Source organism: Microcaecilia unicolor, chromosome 13 (assembly GCF_901765095.1).
Source record: "Microcaecilia unicolor chromosome 13, aMicUni1.1, whole genome shotgun sequence".
NCBI classification, from domain to species: domain Eukaryota; kingdom Metazoa; phylum Chordata; class Amphibia; order Gymnophiona; family Siphonopidae; genus Microcaecilia; species Microcaecilia unicolor.
In genome coordinates, this window is record NC_044043.1 from 31411843 (window position 1) to 31428029 (window position 16187).

The 16187-nt window shown below is 45.3% G+C and overlaps 1 protein-coding gene across 4 annotated transcripts in view; it reads left to right on the forward strand.

Moving 5' to 3' along the window:
• The window catches only part of LOC115456574 (merlin-like), a 139077-nt gene that overhangs the window by 97144 nt on the left and 25746 nt on the right, over window positions 1–16187 (forward strand). For all 4 annotated transcript variants that reach the window (XM_030185748.1, XM_030185747.1, XM_030185750.1 and 1 more), the window contains 4 exons: window positions 4490–4565; window positions 5206–5343; window positions 9206–9280; window positions 15515–15628. In XM_030185748.1, coding sequence (XP_030041608.1) covers window positions 4490–4565; window positions 5206–5343; window positions 9206–9280; window positions 15515–15628 — 403 coding nt within the window. The remainder of the gene's footprint in view (window positions 1–4489; window positions 4566–5205; window positions 5344–9205; window positions 9281–15514; window positions 15629–16187) is intronic.

Below are 16187 nucleotides of genomic sequence, written 5' to 3' on the forward strand. Positions count from 1 at the left end.
CGGGTCCTACAGTTGGGGGAACGTGTAGTCTCCATTCTTCTCTTACTGGACAGATAAGTGTCACTGGCCGATCTTCAAAGCGAGCTTCCACTTCACCCGTAGTCTTGAACTTCAAGGTGGCCTGGAGCTTACAGAGTAGGTCTCGACCAATCAAGGGGACCGGGCATCCAGGGATGTGTATGAACTGATGGGACACCATCGTCCCTCCGATCTGGACTTGGCGCTCTTTGAGGAGGGGGGCCGCAAGGGATTTCCCGGAGGCTCCCACAATTGGTATAGTTTCTTTCGTGGCTGGGGCTATGGCAGTGGTGATAACAGATCGCTGGGCCCCCGTGTCTAGTAGGGCCTTCATAGATTCTGTCCCCACCCGAATTTCCACCAGAGGGTCAGTGGGGACTCTGCCCTCCCGGTTTCTTCATGCTGTGCTGTCTCGGGTAGCGTCCACAGCCATCTGCCATTCCCTCCGGTCATCCCGTCCTCTCTCTCTTCGGCCCCTTCCCCGGCCTCGCCTAGGGGCCCCCGTGCGGTCGCCGGTCTCCTCCTCTCTCTGCCGGTCCCATGATTCCTCTTCTCTCGGGTTGTCCCGTATCTCCTCTGGACAATCAGCCCACCAGTGTCCTTCTTGTCGGCAATTTGCACACTGGTTACGCCCTATGGGGGACCGCGTTCCTCTTGTTCTCCTGCCCCTCCCCTTTGGTCTAGACCTCATTCGTTCTTCCAACACCGTAGCCAATACATCTGCCTTCTCCCGCATCCGTCTGGTCGATTCCTTCCGGGCCTCCACCTTCTCCTCCTGGTCGCGATATCCGAACACGCGATCAGCTATAGCTTTCAGTTGGCTTAGGCTCATCCCTTCGAACCCCTCCGTTCTCTGTAGCTTTCTTCGTATATCCGGTGCTGACTGGCTAACAAAACTCATAACCACGGTTGGGAGGTTCTTAGGGTCCTCGGGATTTATCGGGCTGTGCCTCCTAAATGCTTCCATAAGTCGTTCAAGGAAGTCCCCTGGACTCTCGTCCTTTTGTTGGACTACACTGTGGATTTTTCCCATGTTGGTAACCTTCTGCTTCCCCTTCTTTAAGGCGGCCAGGTACGCCTGTTGGTATCGGCGGATAAAGGTTTGGCCTTCGGCGGTTCGGTAATCCCACGTGGGGGCAGCGATGGGTGCCTCCGTTTCTAGTAGGTTCTGTAAATTGGCATGGGCCGGATTCGCATCTCGGATGGCTTGCTCCATATTTTGTTGTAAAAGGCGGCGTTCTTCAGAGGTCAGGATGTGGGCGCTCAACTGCCTAAGGTCGGCCCAAGTTGGATTGTAGCTGTATATAATGCCTTCCACCAGCTCTATCAGCTGCTCGGGTTTCTGGTCGTAGGACGGCCCATGGAATTTCCAGTTATACAAATCGGCACTTGAGAAGGGAACGTGACTATAGACTGTTGATTCGATGGGCTGGCCCCCCCCCTCTGCCGGGTTAGGGGTATAGGTGGTGGACTGTCGGACTGGGAATAAGTGAGAGGTTCCCCCTTTTCGGCTGGACGGAAGGGCCTGTTGCGGACTCGATTGGGGGAACCGAGTAATGTTCTTCACAACCCGTGTACTCTTCCGTGTGGTTGCGAGGCCAGGTGACTCAGGTGAGGCTGGGCGGGACGTCTCCCCGGCATCCGACTCTGACCCGGAAGTCTCGGCGTCAGCGGGGCCTTCTGCTAGGCCCGTGAGGTCAGGGTACATAGGAGCATAGGGCGGCGGCGCAATGTCGTCTTCGTATGCCTCCGCCGTAGCAAGTATCGGGGCTTTTGGAGGCTTCTTCTCGGCCGAACCCTGAACTTTCCCTGCGGTTTTCTTCGGGGGTTTTTTCCTAGAAAGTGTGTTGGTAGTACTGGGCGTAGTTCCTGCCTTGACTCTGGTAGCAGGGGGCGTGGTCTCAGTGGCTTCAGTGCTAGGGGCGGTAGGCCGTATGGGGGCGGTCCCTGCGGCCTTCGGGACGGCAGCGGTTGCCGAGCTTTGGAGAGCGAAGGCATGGGTCGGCAGGGTTCTAAGTTTGGTTTTCCGGCCTTTTCTCTGCTTTACCAACATAAGGGCGGCCTTTTCTACCTTCCGTTGGGCCCAAGCCGGCGGATCCCGGACTACATCCAACCACGCTTCTATGTATGGAATGTCCTCGGGACAGCCGGGGTTTCCCTCAATTATAACAATATTCATGACCGCCGCCACTTTTTCATACTCGAATGACCCTTCCGGGGGCCATCCAGCAATTCCTAGCCCTGGCCACATAAATTGACATCTCTGTATCATCCCGGCCCTGCTACATTTATCTAGGTCGAACACTTCGCTAAAGTGTTCCGTCATTAAATCTAACGGTGAAGACCCACCCCCGCCCATCCTAACCTGAGTGCCAAAGGACAGGTGACGGACAGAAGGGTCAACACTCGGCCTGACCAGGACGCGGTCGCCCGGCCTGGAACTGCAAGCCCACTCACACACTTTCATACGCCACAAGAAACCCCCCCGTTCGTTCGCCGCTCGGTTTCGTCGCCGGAGCCTAGTGAGTTTCGGGACCTAGTCGGATACCAATAGTCCGTATTAGTCACTGGCTAAAAGAGGGTGATCACGCCTCTTCTTCGGTCCTTACTGGGCCGGTCACTACGTAGAGTATACTCGCCTGTCCGCCGGGGTCGCAGGCCGCGCCGTCGTGCGCTTCTCCCTGAAATGGAAAAAGGTGCCTTGTCGGAACCACACAGCCCCCCTCTACAGTCAGGCGGAGTGGATCGGCCCTCCTCCGGGAGATGGACGCTGAAATCAGCGGTGGCCACTCACCACCTCCTCGGGTGGGAATCGATGACCCGATCCGACCGCAGTGGGGGAGGGGAAGAATATAATCCGATTCCCCTTTCTACTTCTGTCCCATCTGGGTCGCCAATGAAACAGGTGGGAAATCAGGAGACGAAAGGCAAATTTTGGTTCCAAACAAGGCAACTTTATTGCTAGCAAGTGAACAGCACCGAGTAGCCTCGGGACACTGTGTGTCATAAATCATCTGACGCTTACATTTATACTTCCCTACTGGGCCTGCGCATTTGGCCCCTTACACGTCATACTTGTCATGCGCAGTAAACATTTGTAGTTCTTACAGTACAAAATTGTAGTCCCAGTACGTACACACGTCATAACACTGAAATGATACTGGCAAGAAAAACGAAACTTAGCAGCTTATTCTGTACACACACAATGCTCCTTTCTAGCACAGGAGATAAGGTGCGGCTCAGGAATGCAGGGGGGTGTCAGCACCCTCCAAGGTCGCCTATTCAGATGGCGTTGCTACGTGCAAGCTGGTCTTGTATAGGCCTTGCAAACTACTGTTACAAGCTATATATCTAATAGCCCTGCATTCTGTCTGTACATTAGTAAACAGCAAACTTGTCTTGTTAGTAAACAGTAAAACTGGATAAGGCACAAATGTCCAGTGCAGTAATAAGGTGTGGCCAAATAGCCAAAAGCAGAGTTAGAGTCCATAAGTATAAGTCCATCAGTAGGCACAAAACATGAGGTCGTCCTGTTGTTCAGTAGTATTCGGGTGGTAATCGGCGTTCCACCCCTTCACTTTGGGGGAGTGCATTACAGAACTTGAAGGCTTTTTGATAATCAAAACATGGGTGTATGTGCTTCCAGAGGTGCTTCTGGCAAATGCCAAGGCCAAATTTCAGATAAAATAACCTTAGTGAGTCATATTTTTTTAACTTCCAAGGGTGTATATTGAGAACCATGTCTTTTTTTTTTTTTTAATAATATTTTTATTGTCAAGAGTAACACGTAAACATCAAAACAACCAATTTTCTTGTTCGCCTTCACACTACGAGAGTGCACACAGCGTTTACAGAACATATACATTTGAGATCCATTACAAATGTATATGTGGCACATAAGCACCCTTCAGAGGCCACCCTCATTGTGCCAGTGATCCTTTACACTACATTCCCCTTCTTATTACTGCATGTGCCCCAAACGACTAAACTTCAAACAACGAATACCTGTTCCTCTTGATTTTCTGTTTTCTTCCCCCCCCTTCCCCCCCTGCCATCCTTCCTCCCTCCCCACCCGTCCCTTGAGGCTGATGCTCCATAACCCCTGGCCCCTTATTCAGCTCGTGATGCTCTGCACCCCTGATAGTTGTGTTAGTCGCTCATAACTGCTCTTCCATACCAGGCGGCCCGGCGATGGCTGTTCCCAATCATATTCAAACTGGCCTCCACCCTCCCATCCCGCCATCTGTTTCATGCTTGCATACCCAGTGTTGTAATATGATTTTTTGGCCAGTACCAGAGCCAGTAGCACAAACCTGCATTGATACCATGTCAGCCCCTGAGCAATCAGATCTGAATCTATACCCATTAAGAGAACCATTTCAACATGCCTGAGTTTTGTTGGAGTCAGGAAGAGAAAGTCTGGATCCCACCACACTTTCTCAGTTGTTTTTCATCTTTCCGTGTTTTTCAGGGACGAAGCTGAGATGAACTATCTTAAAATTGCCCAAGACTTGGCCATGTATGGGATGACTTACTTTCCCATTGCTGTAAGTATGTTTCTCCTTTATAAATTCGGTGTTTCCACACGGATCTTCCCCCCATTCACCTAAAGACTTTGCCAAGAACAACAGGACTACAGGCAATGGAGGCAAAAAACAGACTGACACATTCTGCCCCAGGAGTCATTCAGGAGCCCTTTTACAAAGGCACGCCAAAAAGTGGCCTACGATAGTGTGGGCTCATGTATTTTGACACTTGCTGGACCATTTCTCCATCTTTTTTTTGGAGGGGGAGGGGACGGGAAATGGTTGTGCAGCAAAATTAAAACTATCGTGCGTCTACTAACAGCCCGAGTCCTTAATGCCACCCATTGACTTAGCGGTAAGGGCCTATGTGTTACCTGCACGGTAACTGTCCCGTGCGTGCCAACTGCTGATTACCACCAGGATCGCCCCCATGGTAGAAAATTATTATCTACCGCGGGTTTTCAGCGTGCGCCGAACTCAGAATCACTGCCTGGCACAAGGGCTAGCTGGGCGGTAATGCCGACTTGATGCGTGCTGCATGTGCATAGGCCCTTTTGCACCTTTGTAAAAGGGCCCTTTAGTGACCCCACTGTAAAATTCTGTCTGATTCTTATTTCACAAAACATTGACTGTGCTTTGTTTTTTTTGTTTTTTCCCCCAGCACAATAAGAACCAAGCAGATCTCCTACTTGGTGTTGATGCAAAGGGTATCCATATCTACAACATCGCTAATAAATTATTACCCATTAAATCCTTTGAATGGAGCAGTATTAGAAATATTTCTTATAGCGATAAAGAGGTAGGTACAATGTTACATTTTGTGTGTGTGTTTTGGAGAGGATGGTGAAATGAGGGAAGGGGAGAGAACACTGGGGGTTGACAAGGGCAGTAAGTGTAAGCAGAGGTCTTCTTACATATACCTTGGGAGCTCTGCTGCAGATGTTTAGGGATGGTTACTTGATATTTTTATACAGTTGTCAGACCCAGATGCTGGAATTGTTGGAAATTCCAGCAAAACTCTGAGATGTATCAGATATCTTTCAGATCAAGGTAAAGTTCCCGTTTCGTGAAAAATGAAACGGGCCCTAGGAAGGCTATCGTCTAAGCGTTTTCTCATCTTTCCCCTCCCATCCCAGCCAACCCAATCCATGTTGAGCGATTCTCCCCTCCCATCCCAGGCAGGCTCGGCTCATGTTGCGTTGCCTCCAGCCTTTCCTTTCCTTCCCTCTCAGTGTCCTGCCCTCCTCTGACATCATTACGTCAGCAATTTCTCCTCTCTCTCCCACCCTCCCCTCAATATCCAGTGATCCTCCCCTCCCATCCATGTCCAGCGATTCTCCCCTCCCCTCCTCTGCCCTCCCATCCCATCTCATCCATGTCCAGTGATTCTCCTCTCCCCTCCTCTCCCATCCATACCTCAGGTTGCAGCGGTGGCAGGCTCGGCTCGTGTCACCTCCAGCCTTCCCTCTCAGTGTCCCGCCCTCCTCTGATGTCATTTCATCTGTCCATGAGGGCTGGACACTGAGAGGGAAGGGAACGCTGGAGGCGAGCTGAGATAAGCTCATTAGCATACGGTTACGAACCCAGCCAGCCAGCCATCCAGGGAGGCTGATTGACCAATTATTATATAGAGATACCACCAATAAACAGAGTACTCAGCGGTTTCAGTATGAGGTACAAATAGGAATAAGGGCCAAACACTGGGGGTGGGGGGTGGGAGGGGGAGAAGGGTAGAAAGGAGAAAGTGGATCATTCAACTGAGTACAGTCCATCCTTGGAGCAATGGACATCGGGAACAGCAGACAGCTGCCCAAAAATGAAATAAAATAGATAATTATTGAAAAAAAGAGAGAGAAAAGAAGATTAACATACAAAAACCAATAAAACAGAGAAAAAAGGCATTAAAAGCAACAGAAAGGTATAAACACATGTATACACCAGGGGCTTATTCAAAATACTTACTGAAAATACAGTCCAATGTGAACAACAGACTTTCAGAGTAACAGACACACACTGCTTCTCTCCATATGTTGCTCTGAGGATGGACCTGTACATTTTATCTACTCTATTATTATCTGAATAGATAAGATTTAGCAATTTAATTTATTTTAATTTATAATCTGCCTTTATTCAAGACAAAGAACAAAGCAACATGCGTAATAAACCCCCCCCCCCCCCCCCACATACATAACAAAATCAATCCACAGACAACATTAAAAAAGAAGAATTCAAAAGTCCTGGAGGCTACGCACTCATTGCCCCAACAGGTCCTTTCTCAATAATCGTTTAAAAACTGTCAAATTCTTCTAAGGGTTACCGGGAGCTTGTTCCAGTAAGTTGGACCAGCAATGGAGTAAATTCTCTTCCGTGTAAATTTCAGTTGAGTTGGCCGACAGGAAGGCACCTCCAACATGTGTAAATACTCAGAGCACAGAGCTCGCCGAGGTGTGTACCAATGAAGATGATCAGACAAATATTGAGATGAATCTTGGTACAAACTTTAATGCACCAACACTAATAGTTTAAATCTAATTCATTCAACTAATGCTAAACCAATGCAATTTCTTAAGAAAAGGAGTGACATGATCGTATTTAGATAGGCCATATAAAAGGCAAACTGTTGCATTTTGTACCACTTTGTAAAGGATGGATATACATAGCTGGCAGTCCTGTGGAGAACAGAATTAAGGGGCTGAGCAGTCAACCTTGGTGTACTTTGCTGCTTGTTTTACTAATGCCCAGCTCTAAGAATGCTGGGATTTGTAGTTCTGTTTTCTCTCCATTACAAAAGCAGCAATAAGGAATTCCAGAATGCCTTGGATGGGATTTAAAAAGCAGGAGTAGCTGAAAATGCTCTCAGGGCTGGTGTTGAGGGCAGCAACCAGGGCTTAGTAAATAAGGTCCTAATAAGCCGATGATCAGAAGCAAGCGCTAGAGGCTGTTAGCGCCATACTAGCGCCTGCGTTTCCTACTGCCCCATGATCAGAGCCCCTGAGCTCATGAAACAATGCGCTTGCGGGATCTGAATGCAACTAGCATGCAAGTGCATGCAAAACAGGGCTCTTAGCACAAGTAGCATGCAAAGGCGTGCTAAAGCTATTCATCCCCAATGATCAGTGACCAGCACGCCAAAGATTGGCTTGCTGGCCGCGGCAAACCCTATGCACTTCTACCCCATGATTAGAGAGAATTAAGTTCTTAAATTTGCATGCAATTATCTCTGATCATAGGTGCGGTAAAGCCCTTTGTTGTTCCAGTACTATTTTTAGAGCGCTGTTTGGAACACCGCGGGGCTTTTGATCATCTGCCCTTGAGTTTGTATGTGAGGCAATGGAGGATTAAGTGATTTGCCCAAGGGCACAAAGAGGTCTGTGAGGAACAAAGATTTGAACCTGGCTTCTCTAGTTGGTCAGTCTGCTGCTCTTAACAATAGGCTACCCTTGTAGTGCTATAGGACCCAGACTGCTTTAGAGAGAGACAAGAAGACCCACACTGTGCAAAACATCAAGGAACAAGGAAGAGCGGACGGAGTAAAAAGGTCGCAGGAATCACTTGGATGCAATGATCTCTTTATAACTGACCTGACACAGCTGTGTTTCGGCATGCGCCTGCATCAGTGGTTCTTAAGGAACTGTGCAATTAAAGCGTATGGAGGTAATATCCCAGCTGGAAAAAGGTCCTTTCATGTGAATTTTGCTCATGGATGCCCATTGGACCTTTCTGCAGTTGGGACACTCCTCGATATATTTTGAATGCACACTTCCTTAAGAACCCCCGATACAGGCATGTGCCAAAACACAGCCTTGTCAGCTCAGTTAATAAAGAGTTCATTACATCCAAGTGGTTCCTGTGACCTTCTTAACCACTCTTTTGCCTGTCTCCGTTCTTCCTATCCAGTCTGTTTTAACCATATCTATCACAGGCAGAGGAAACCTTTAAATTACTGTTGTATGAACACAGCCCTGGAGGAATGACTAGGTAAGTAAGGCTCCCCTGCTCACCAGGTGACACAATCTGACCTAGTCTAGTCTGAGCTAGTATTGCTTTTACAGTTACCACATCCTATGGAGAAATCCATGTATGCAGCAGGCAGTCAAATAAAAAAAAACAGGGCTGGCTCACCCTGTCCTAGGTGATACGATGCTGTTTGGTAGCCCTCAGGGTTGAAGTTTAACATCAGTTTTGTCAAAAATGAAACCTTCCAAATAAGTTTAAGACTTCTGAAAATAAAAGGGTAGGTATAAATGGGCATCCAAAATGTTTGCATTTTCTTCCGTTCCTTACAAATTTGGAACACCTTTCAAAAACAATAAGAATAGTTCTGTGGCTGGATACATGGTAGAGATTATAAGTTCCAAAAATTTAAATGAATTTGTTCCCTGGTTTGTGGAAAAGTAACCTAACTTTCCAATATTTTTACACTTAAAAAATAAAATCTGTATCATTCCGTGGATGAGAATGACTTTTCAAAGGAGTTGGCTGGTACAGCAAGTCCTTCCTCAGCCAAATGGCCTGACCATAAGCTATTCATGGATCTGGAGCACATGCCATGTGGGTTGCCTTAGACCTCACTCAACCTTCCATCTACTCACTTTGCAAACACAAAGGGAGGCACTGTAATCAGAATGCTCACTGTTCCTCTTTTTATTCTTCCTCCACAGCTAAAAATTAAACCTCTTGATAAAAAAGCAGAAGTTTTCAAGTTCTATTCTCCCCAGCTCAAGGTGAATAAATTGGTAAGTCAAAATAGATCTGATTCACAACCCTTTAGTTCAAGAACAATACACTCAGTGAATCACTTCAGCACACTCATGACCACTGCGTATCTGCAGTTATGTTTTTGTTTTTAATGAGAGGAAAAACCTCATACTGCTGTGGCCACACTTGGTCTCATTTAACCAGTGCATTTTGTCTAGCAAAAAAGGTGCCGGTACTCAAATGCTAGGCCACCCTTCAGGGATGGGTTGATCATTGAGGGACCCACCCCACAATAGCCAGGCCCCCTGCAACCAGTCACAGAATGTATGACAAGGCAGAATTGGTACATAGAACCTGAGCTATTTCATTAAAATACAAGAACCATGGGTCAAGTTTAGCAGACAGTGGAAAAGGTGCCGGTACTCAGTACCCCCAAGTACCCCCTCAAAAAAAGCCCTGCATTTAACCAAAAATATATATATACTGTTGGCTCACAGTGAAAAAATAATCATGGGTGAAAAAAAAACCTCTCTTGGGAGCTGAAAAAGCGACATAAAATACGATTAAATAGCAGAGGCGCCATTTTGCCGATCGGCTCCGTGCTAATTTGCATTTGCAACTCCTACGGTACAGGAGGATTCGTTTCCAAAGTGCTGATCGTGTTTTCTGTTGCAACGGAGCACTGATAAAAAGATAAGCGGCTTTAGATTTTACCACGATTAGAACCAAGAGAGGTTTTTTTTTACCCATGATTACTTTTTCACTGTGAGCCAACAGTATATATATTTTTTATGTTAAATGAGACCAAGTGTGATCAAAGCAGTATGAGTTTTTTCCTCTCATTAAAAATAAAAACATAACTGCAGATGCGCAGTGGACGTGAGTGCTGAAGTGATTCACTGAGTGTATTGTTCTTGAATAAATTGGTAAGGCCATGTGTGAGCATCATTTAAGCAATTGAGGGAACAGCCCATGTGAATAATGGGCATCCACTCATAGTATATCAAACTATGTCAGCCATAATAGAGCTAAAATCAATAATTTTCAATTCTTGAAATTTTCCAAGACAAGGTTACTGTCTACAGGGGAGATGTTAAAGAAATATTTTCTTGACGTTCTGTTATTTCCTACTCTCGATACTATTGGCATCATAACAGCCAACTTGTCAAAATGATTGGGGGATACTATATGCAACACAAATTACCCCTCCCTGGACACAGTGAAGGAGCTTGCTCAACACAGAGTTGGCACCTATGATCAGGGCTTTTTTTGAGGGGGTACTTGGGGGTACTGAGTAGCGGCACCTTTTCCGTTGTCTGCTAAAATTGACCCATGGTGCCCAAATTTTAATGAAAGAGCTTAGGCTCTACATACCTGGTCATAGATTCTGTGACTGGTTGTAGGGGGCCTGGCTATTGTGGGGCGGGTCCCTCAGTGATCACCCCACCCCAAGGGTGGCTAGAAAAAATGCATTGGATATCTCTAAACTGTTGGTTAGTGGAGAATCAGGTTAGGGAGAGCTTAGATCTGATCGTCCTTGTGAAAAGGGACTGAAGGCTAATTTTGTTTTCTGAGGTGTTTGACTGCATTTGATAAACCTTTTAGATAATTTTAATATTTTCTTTTATGTATTGTGTTAGTATACTGTAAACCATTTCATTCAGTATGTCTTTCAAGGGCCCTTTTACTAAACCACAACTATTTCCACCAGCAGGTCACTGATTGGCTATATCCACCTACTTGACTTGGTTTTATAATGTATGTCTTTTCCAGAAGCGAGCCGGGCTCGCCTTAATGTTACATGTCAGAGTGCCTTTTTTGGGGGGGGAAGCCCCATTTTTATGGAATGAGCCCCCCGCCCCAAGAGTTGAGGAAGGACGGGTTCTTTAAGCAGTTTAAGTGGACATTTGAAAACATATTTTTTTCCAACAAGCGTTTGGGTTGGTTACTTGACCAGAGCAGATGTCACCCTTGGCCTGCAGGATGTTAGTATGATTGTTTGTTTGATTGGGCAGTGTGTTTTATATTGGCGTTCTTTTCTGATTTTATTATGATCTTTATTGTGAACCTTCTGACCATTTATTTATTAGTGTGGTGTATCAAATGAATTAAACTATTTAAGCTTTGTTGACTTGGTTTTATTATGTAAATTGCTTAGGGGCTCTTTTACTAAACCAGTACTATTTCCCACCAGCAAGTCACTGATCGACTATTTCTACCTACTTGACTGACTTGATTATATAATGTAGTTAAGTTTTGTTGACTTTATTTTCTTATGTAAATTGCTTAGGGGGATCTTTTATTAAACTGTGTTAAGTGCCATAAAAAAGGTCTACCACAAGACATGTTAAAGCATTTTGCAGTAGTTTGCCTCTTATTTTTTTTCTTTTGTTTACATTTTCTTTATTAGAAACCACAAAATCGCAAATATACAACCACAATCCTGAACAGCAGACCAGAAACAAAAATACCTACAACAGATTCCATAGACATAAGTGGTAATTTTCATAATTTCACTCTTCCTGCCCCTCCCTTCAATACCCACAGATTAAAAAACATAAGGAACAAGGTCCAGATCACCAGTGTTGTTTTATCACAGTAATCTAAACCCAATAAGAATACCAAGAGAATCCCAACAATCACCCCTTCCCCCCCCCCCCCAAAAAAAAAAAAAGACAGTGTTCCAGGTCACAAATTCAACAAATAACTACGGACATGGTATGGCAAACGATCCCAAACTGGGGATCAGATGTGTTGGGAAAGTCCGCCATGCCCTAGGGGATCTCCTCTGTATATTCAACCTTTTCATTTTCATGAGATAAAAGAGTTTATTTCTCCTAGCAGCCACTGAAGGCGTACTGTTCTGACGCCAGCACATCAATATATATTTTTGTGCCAGAAAAAAAGCCTTATGTAAGAGCAGATTGGGTCCAGATCTTAGGCCTAGGGAGACAAAGTTAGAAAAAAAGCATAATATCAACTCAAAGTGGCAACCTTTTGCCCAGTATCAAGGCCATTTAGTTCAACACCCTCTTCCAAAACAGCTTTATCAATGCACATGACCTGAACATATCTACCAGTGTAGCAGGAGCCACCTTACATCGTGGGCACACTGCTGTACCCGCAATGCGTGCCAAGTACGCTCAGTGAAGGAAAAAGTAGAGTTGCAGCATAAATCCTGTATTGTTGCTCCTGAAAGTCTACAGATCGGGTAAGCTTTTTTAGGTTTTTCATCAACAGTCTAAGGCCATCTTCTGTAAGCTGCTCTTCAGTCCACGAGTTCTCATTCCAGACTCTGGCCAATGCTTCATGTGGGCGCCAAACTATGCAGGCTAATCCAATAGAAAGATGAGCTAGCCTTAGTTTATCTGGATAAAAGTAAAGTTTCAATAAGCAAATCCACTTCATCTTCATTTAAGGTGTTCACATCTTGAGCAGCACTATAATGTTGGAATTGGCGATATGCAAGCCAATCAGATGACCTCAAATTTCCCTCCTCCTTAAGAGTCGCAAAAGACTTCATAGTTCCATCCTTGGTCACCAAATGACGAAAAAAGATCAGGCCTGGTTCAGACCATCTTTTCAAATAAAGCTTGTTGCATCAGGATCCAGGTCTCTATTTCTCCACAGAGGTAGCAGCATGGTCGAGCTAGGGGAGAGTTTCAACTGCTTACAAAGCCAGCGCCATAGTTTGAAAGATCGGATGCACTTTAACTGTCAAAATACAGGCAGGGTGCTTTGTATGTAGGTAATACAACAGATGGGTTGGTGCATCAATTGTTTTTCCAGGGTGACTGGAGTGAAATAAGGAGTACCATTGATCCAGTCCACTTGATGTTGCATGATACAAGCCACATTATAACGTCTCAGATCTGTTAAGGTCAATCTATCATGTCTCAAGCTGCTGTAAAGAAACCCTAGGTTTTTTATTATTCCACAAAAATGTAAGTAAACTTTTCTGAAAAGAGTTACATCTCGATTGGTAAGGTACCTCAGAAACGTCTGTAACACATACAGCTACTTTGGAAATAATCTAACTTTATATAACGTTATATGCCCACTAAGGGACAATGGTAAAGAAGTCCACAAGGCTAAAACATCCAGTGATTTTTATTTTTTGTACTTTATTTGTAAGTAAAACTAGTTTTCCCTATAAGCATCTGTCACCCTTCGAGTTAAGCATACTCCCAAATATTTAAATGTAGTATGTACCTTCTGCAATGAAAATTTTCACTCCACTCATCATATTGGTATCGCTCCCCTCCAGCCATAGCCTCAGAATTTTATCTATGTTAAGTGTCAAACCAGAAACCCTCCTATGACATGTCACCAAATGTAAGAATTGAAGAAGAGATTGCTTCGGCTGGGTAAAGAAAATAATTTCAGAGCCCCACCATTTACCAAGACTACTGAAGCAAGATTTTAATCATGTCTAAAAAAGAACTCCCCATCCTATACTTCTCCAATAAAAGGAACAGGTAGTCCCAGTGTACACAGTCAAAAGGCTTTTTGGGCACTTAGACTGACCACTAACACTGGAATGTCCCCAGTGGCACAATGACCTAAAGCTGCCGTAACTCAGTAGATATTGCAGAGTGCCTGTCTGGACTGCACAAACCCCACCTGATCTGTGTGGATAAGGCCTGGCAAAAGGCCAGCCAGCCTGGTGGCAAAGGACCTTTGCCATAGACTTAATTTCAGAATTAAGTAAAGAGATGGGTCTGTACGAGTTCAGTAAAGCTGTGTTTCGAGTTCGACACGGGGTGAAAAGGCTGCAGTCTCTCAAAATTGTTCATAATAAGCCTCTAAAGGCAATGAAATATGTTTTTGTAAAAGTTTGTAAAACTCTGCACTCATAGCATCTGGTCCTGGAGATTTTACCAAAGGGGCCTGCTTTATAGCCCATACAATCTCCTGGGCCGATGTCGGCTCATGCAGTGTTTCACTGTCCTGAGGACTAACCCAAGATAACACCAAGGAGGATATATAAGACTGAACTTTCCCCAAATTCAATGAGGATTCTTGAAAAAAAAAAAAAAACATTCAAAATACTGTGAAAATAACATTTGTCACTGTTTTACCTTGATGACCGATACCCTTACAGAACCTCGGACCTTCTCAAGGATGAACTAAGTAGGCTAGTAACTTCCCAGTACGATTACCGTTAGTAAAGTTTATGCAGCCTCGACTTCACCGCCAGTTCATGTACATGTACACCAAGGGCCACCCTAGCAGCCTGCAGATTATCTCTACTCACCTGTGTCCCCCCCCCCCCCGAGCACTATCTTTGCTGTTTCCCAGAATAAAATGGGGTCCGATACATGTTGATTATTGTTTTCCATATATTGTTTCCACTTGTGAATGATATAGGGTTTAAACTGGGAGCCCCAATACAAATGGGTTGGGAGGCATCAGGCACCAGACTGTCTCTCTCCCAAACCCCCCCTGCCTATCCAACCAGATAACTGCATGGTCAGACAAAGTTGGAAGGCCTATAGCCTCATCCAACATCCTATAAAAGTGGGAAGATGTCGCAAAGATATAATCCAGTCTGCTTCTTTAACAAAACTATATTACAAAATAATTCTTCCATGATGGTTATTAAGCCCACATATCTAATGCAGATTATGGGGTCTGTTTACTAAGGTGTGCTAATGGATTTAGCATTCGCTAAATGATAAGAATCCCATTACATTCCTATGGACGTCTTATCATTTAGCAGTGCATGCTAAATCCATTAGTAAAAGGACCCCTATATAATTTCTCTGCTCTCTCTATATGCAAATATATTTTTTAATCTATATCTCTATCTAAATACATTGTGGGTGTAGAACCCTGCATAAACCTGGGAAAATTTTCAGTTTATTTATTTACATAGTAACATAGTAAATGACGGCAGATAAAGACATGTACGGTCCATCCAGTCTGCCCAACATGATATGTGATACTTTATATGTATACCCGAGTACTTATATTTTAAATACCACCTATCAACAAATCACTAGGCAATTTACATAATTAAATACAGTCAACAAAGTATAACTACATTATAAAATCAGGTTAGACAGCTGGGTAGAAACAGCTGATTGGTGAAATCCTAATTTTACAGAAAATGTGGAACCAGAGTGTTGGGCCTTTTCCACTGTTAAAGCAGTCCCTTACCTACTCCTGCATATGTCATTTTGTGGGCAACCTGTAGTTGTGTCTTTGCCGTCCTTGTCAGACCCACCTGGGGGACGGGGTCTGAGAACTGACGCTGTTGCTCTCTACAGATCTTGCACCTGTGCATTGAAAACCACGAACTGTTCATCAGGAGGAGGAGGGCAGACTCGGTTGAGGTGCAGCAAATGAAAGCTCGAGCGAAAGAGGAAAAAGCAAGACGGAAGGTGAGTTTGAAAATCCTCCCCTCCCCCTGTACCAACAGGGCTCCTGGAGTAAGATTGTCAATGGGCTCCAGATTTGCCTAACAAGGTTGATCTAGCCTAGGTTTACCCCTGTGCATATATATTTATTTGCATGAGGCATAAATTGATGCAAACTCTAAATTCATTGCATGTGTAAAGAACGTGCCAAGCAGGGGCGTAGCTGCTATGGGGCCACGGGGGCCTGGGCTCCCGTAGATTTGGGCCTGGACCCCCCTGCTGGCGACCCTCTCAACCCCCCCTCCCGCCGCCAACCTGCCGCCTGCTACCTTTGCTGGCGGGGGACCCCAACCTCCACCAGCCGAAGTCTTCTTCCTTCGTTTTGTTTCTGAGTCTGAAGTCCTGCACATACAACGTGCAGGACGTCAGACTCACAGAAACAGAACAAAGCCCTGCAGATTGCAAGACTTCGTTCTGTTTCTGTGAGTCTGACGTCCTGCACGTTGTACGTGCAGGATGTCAGACTCAGAAACAAAAGAAGAAGACTTCGGCTGGCAGGGGTTGGGGTCCCCCGCCAGCAAAG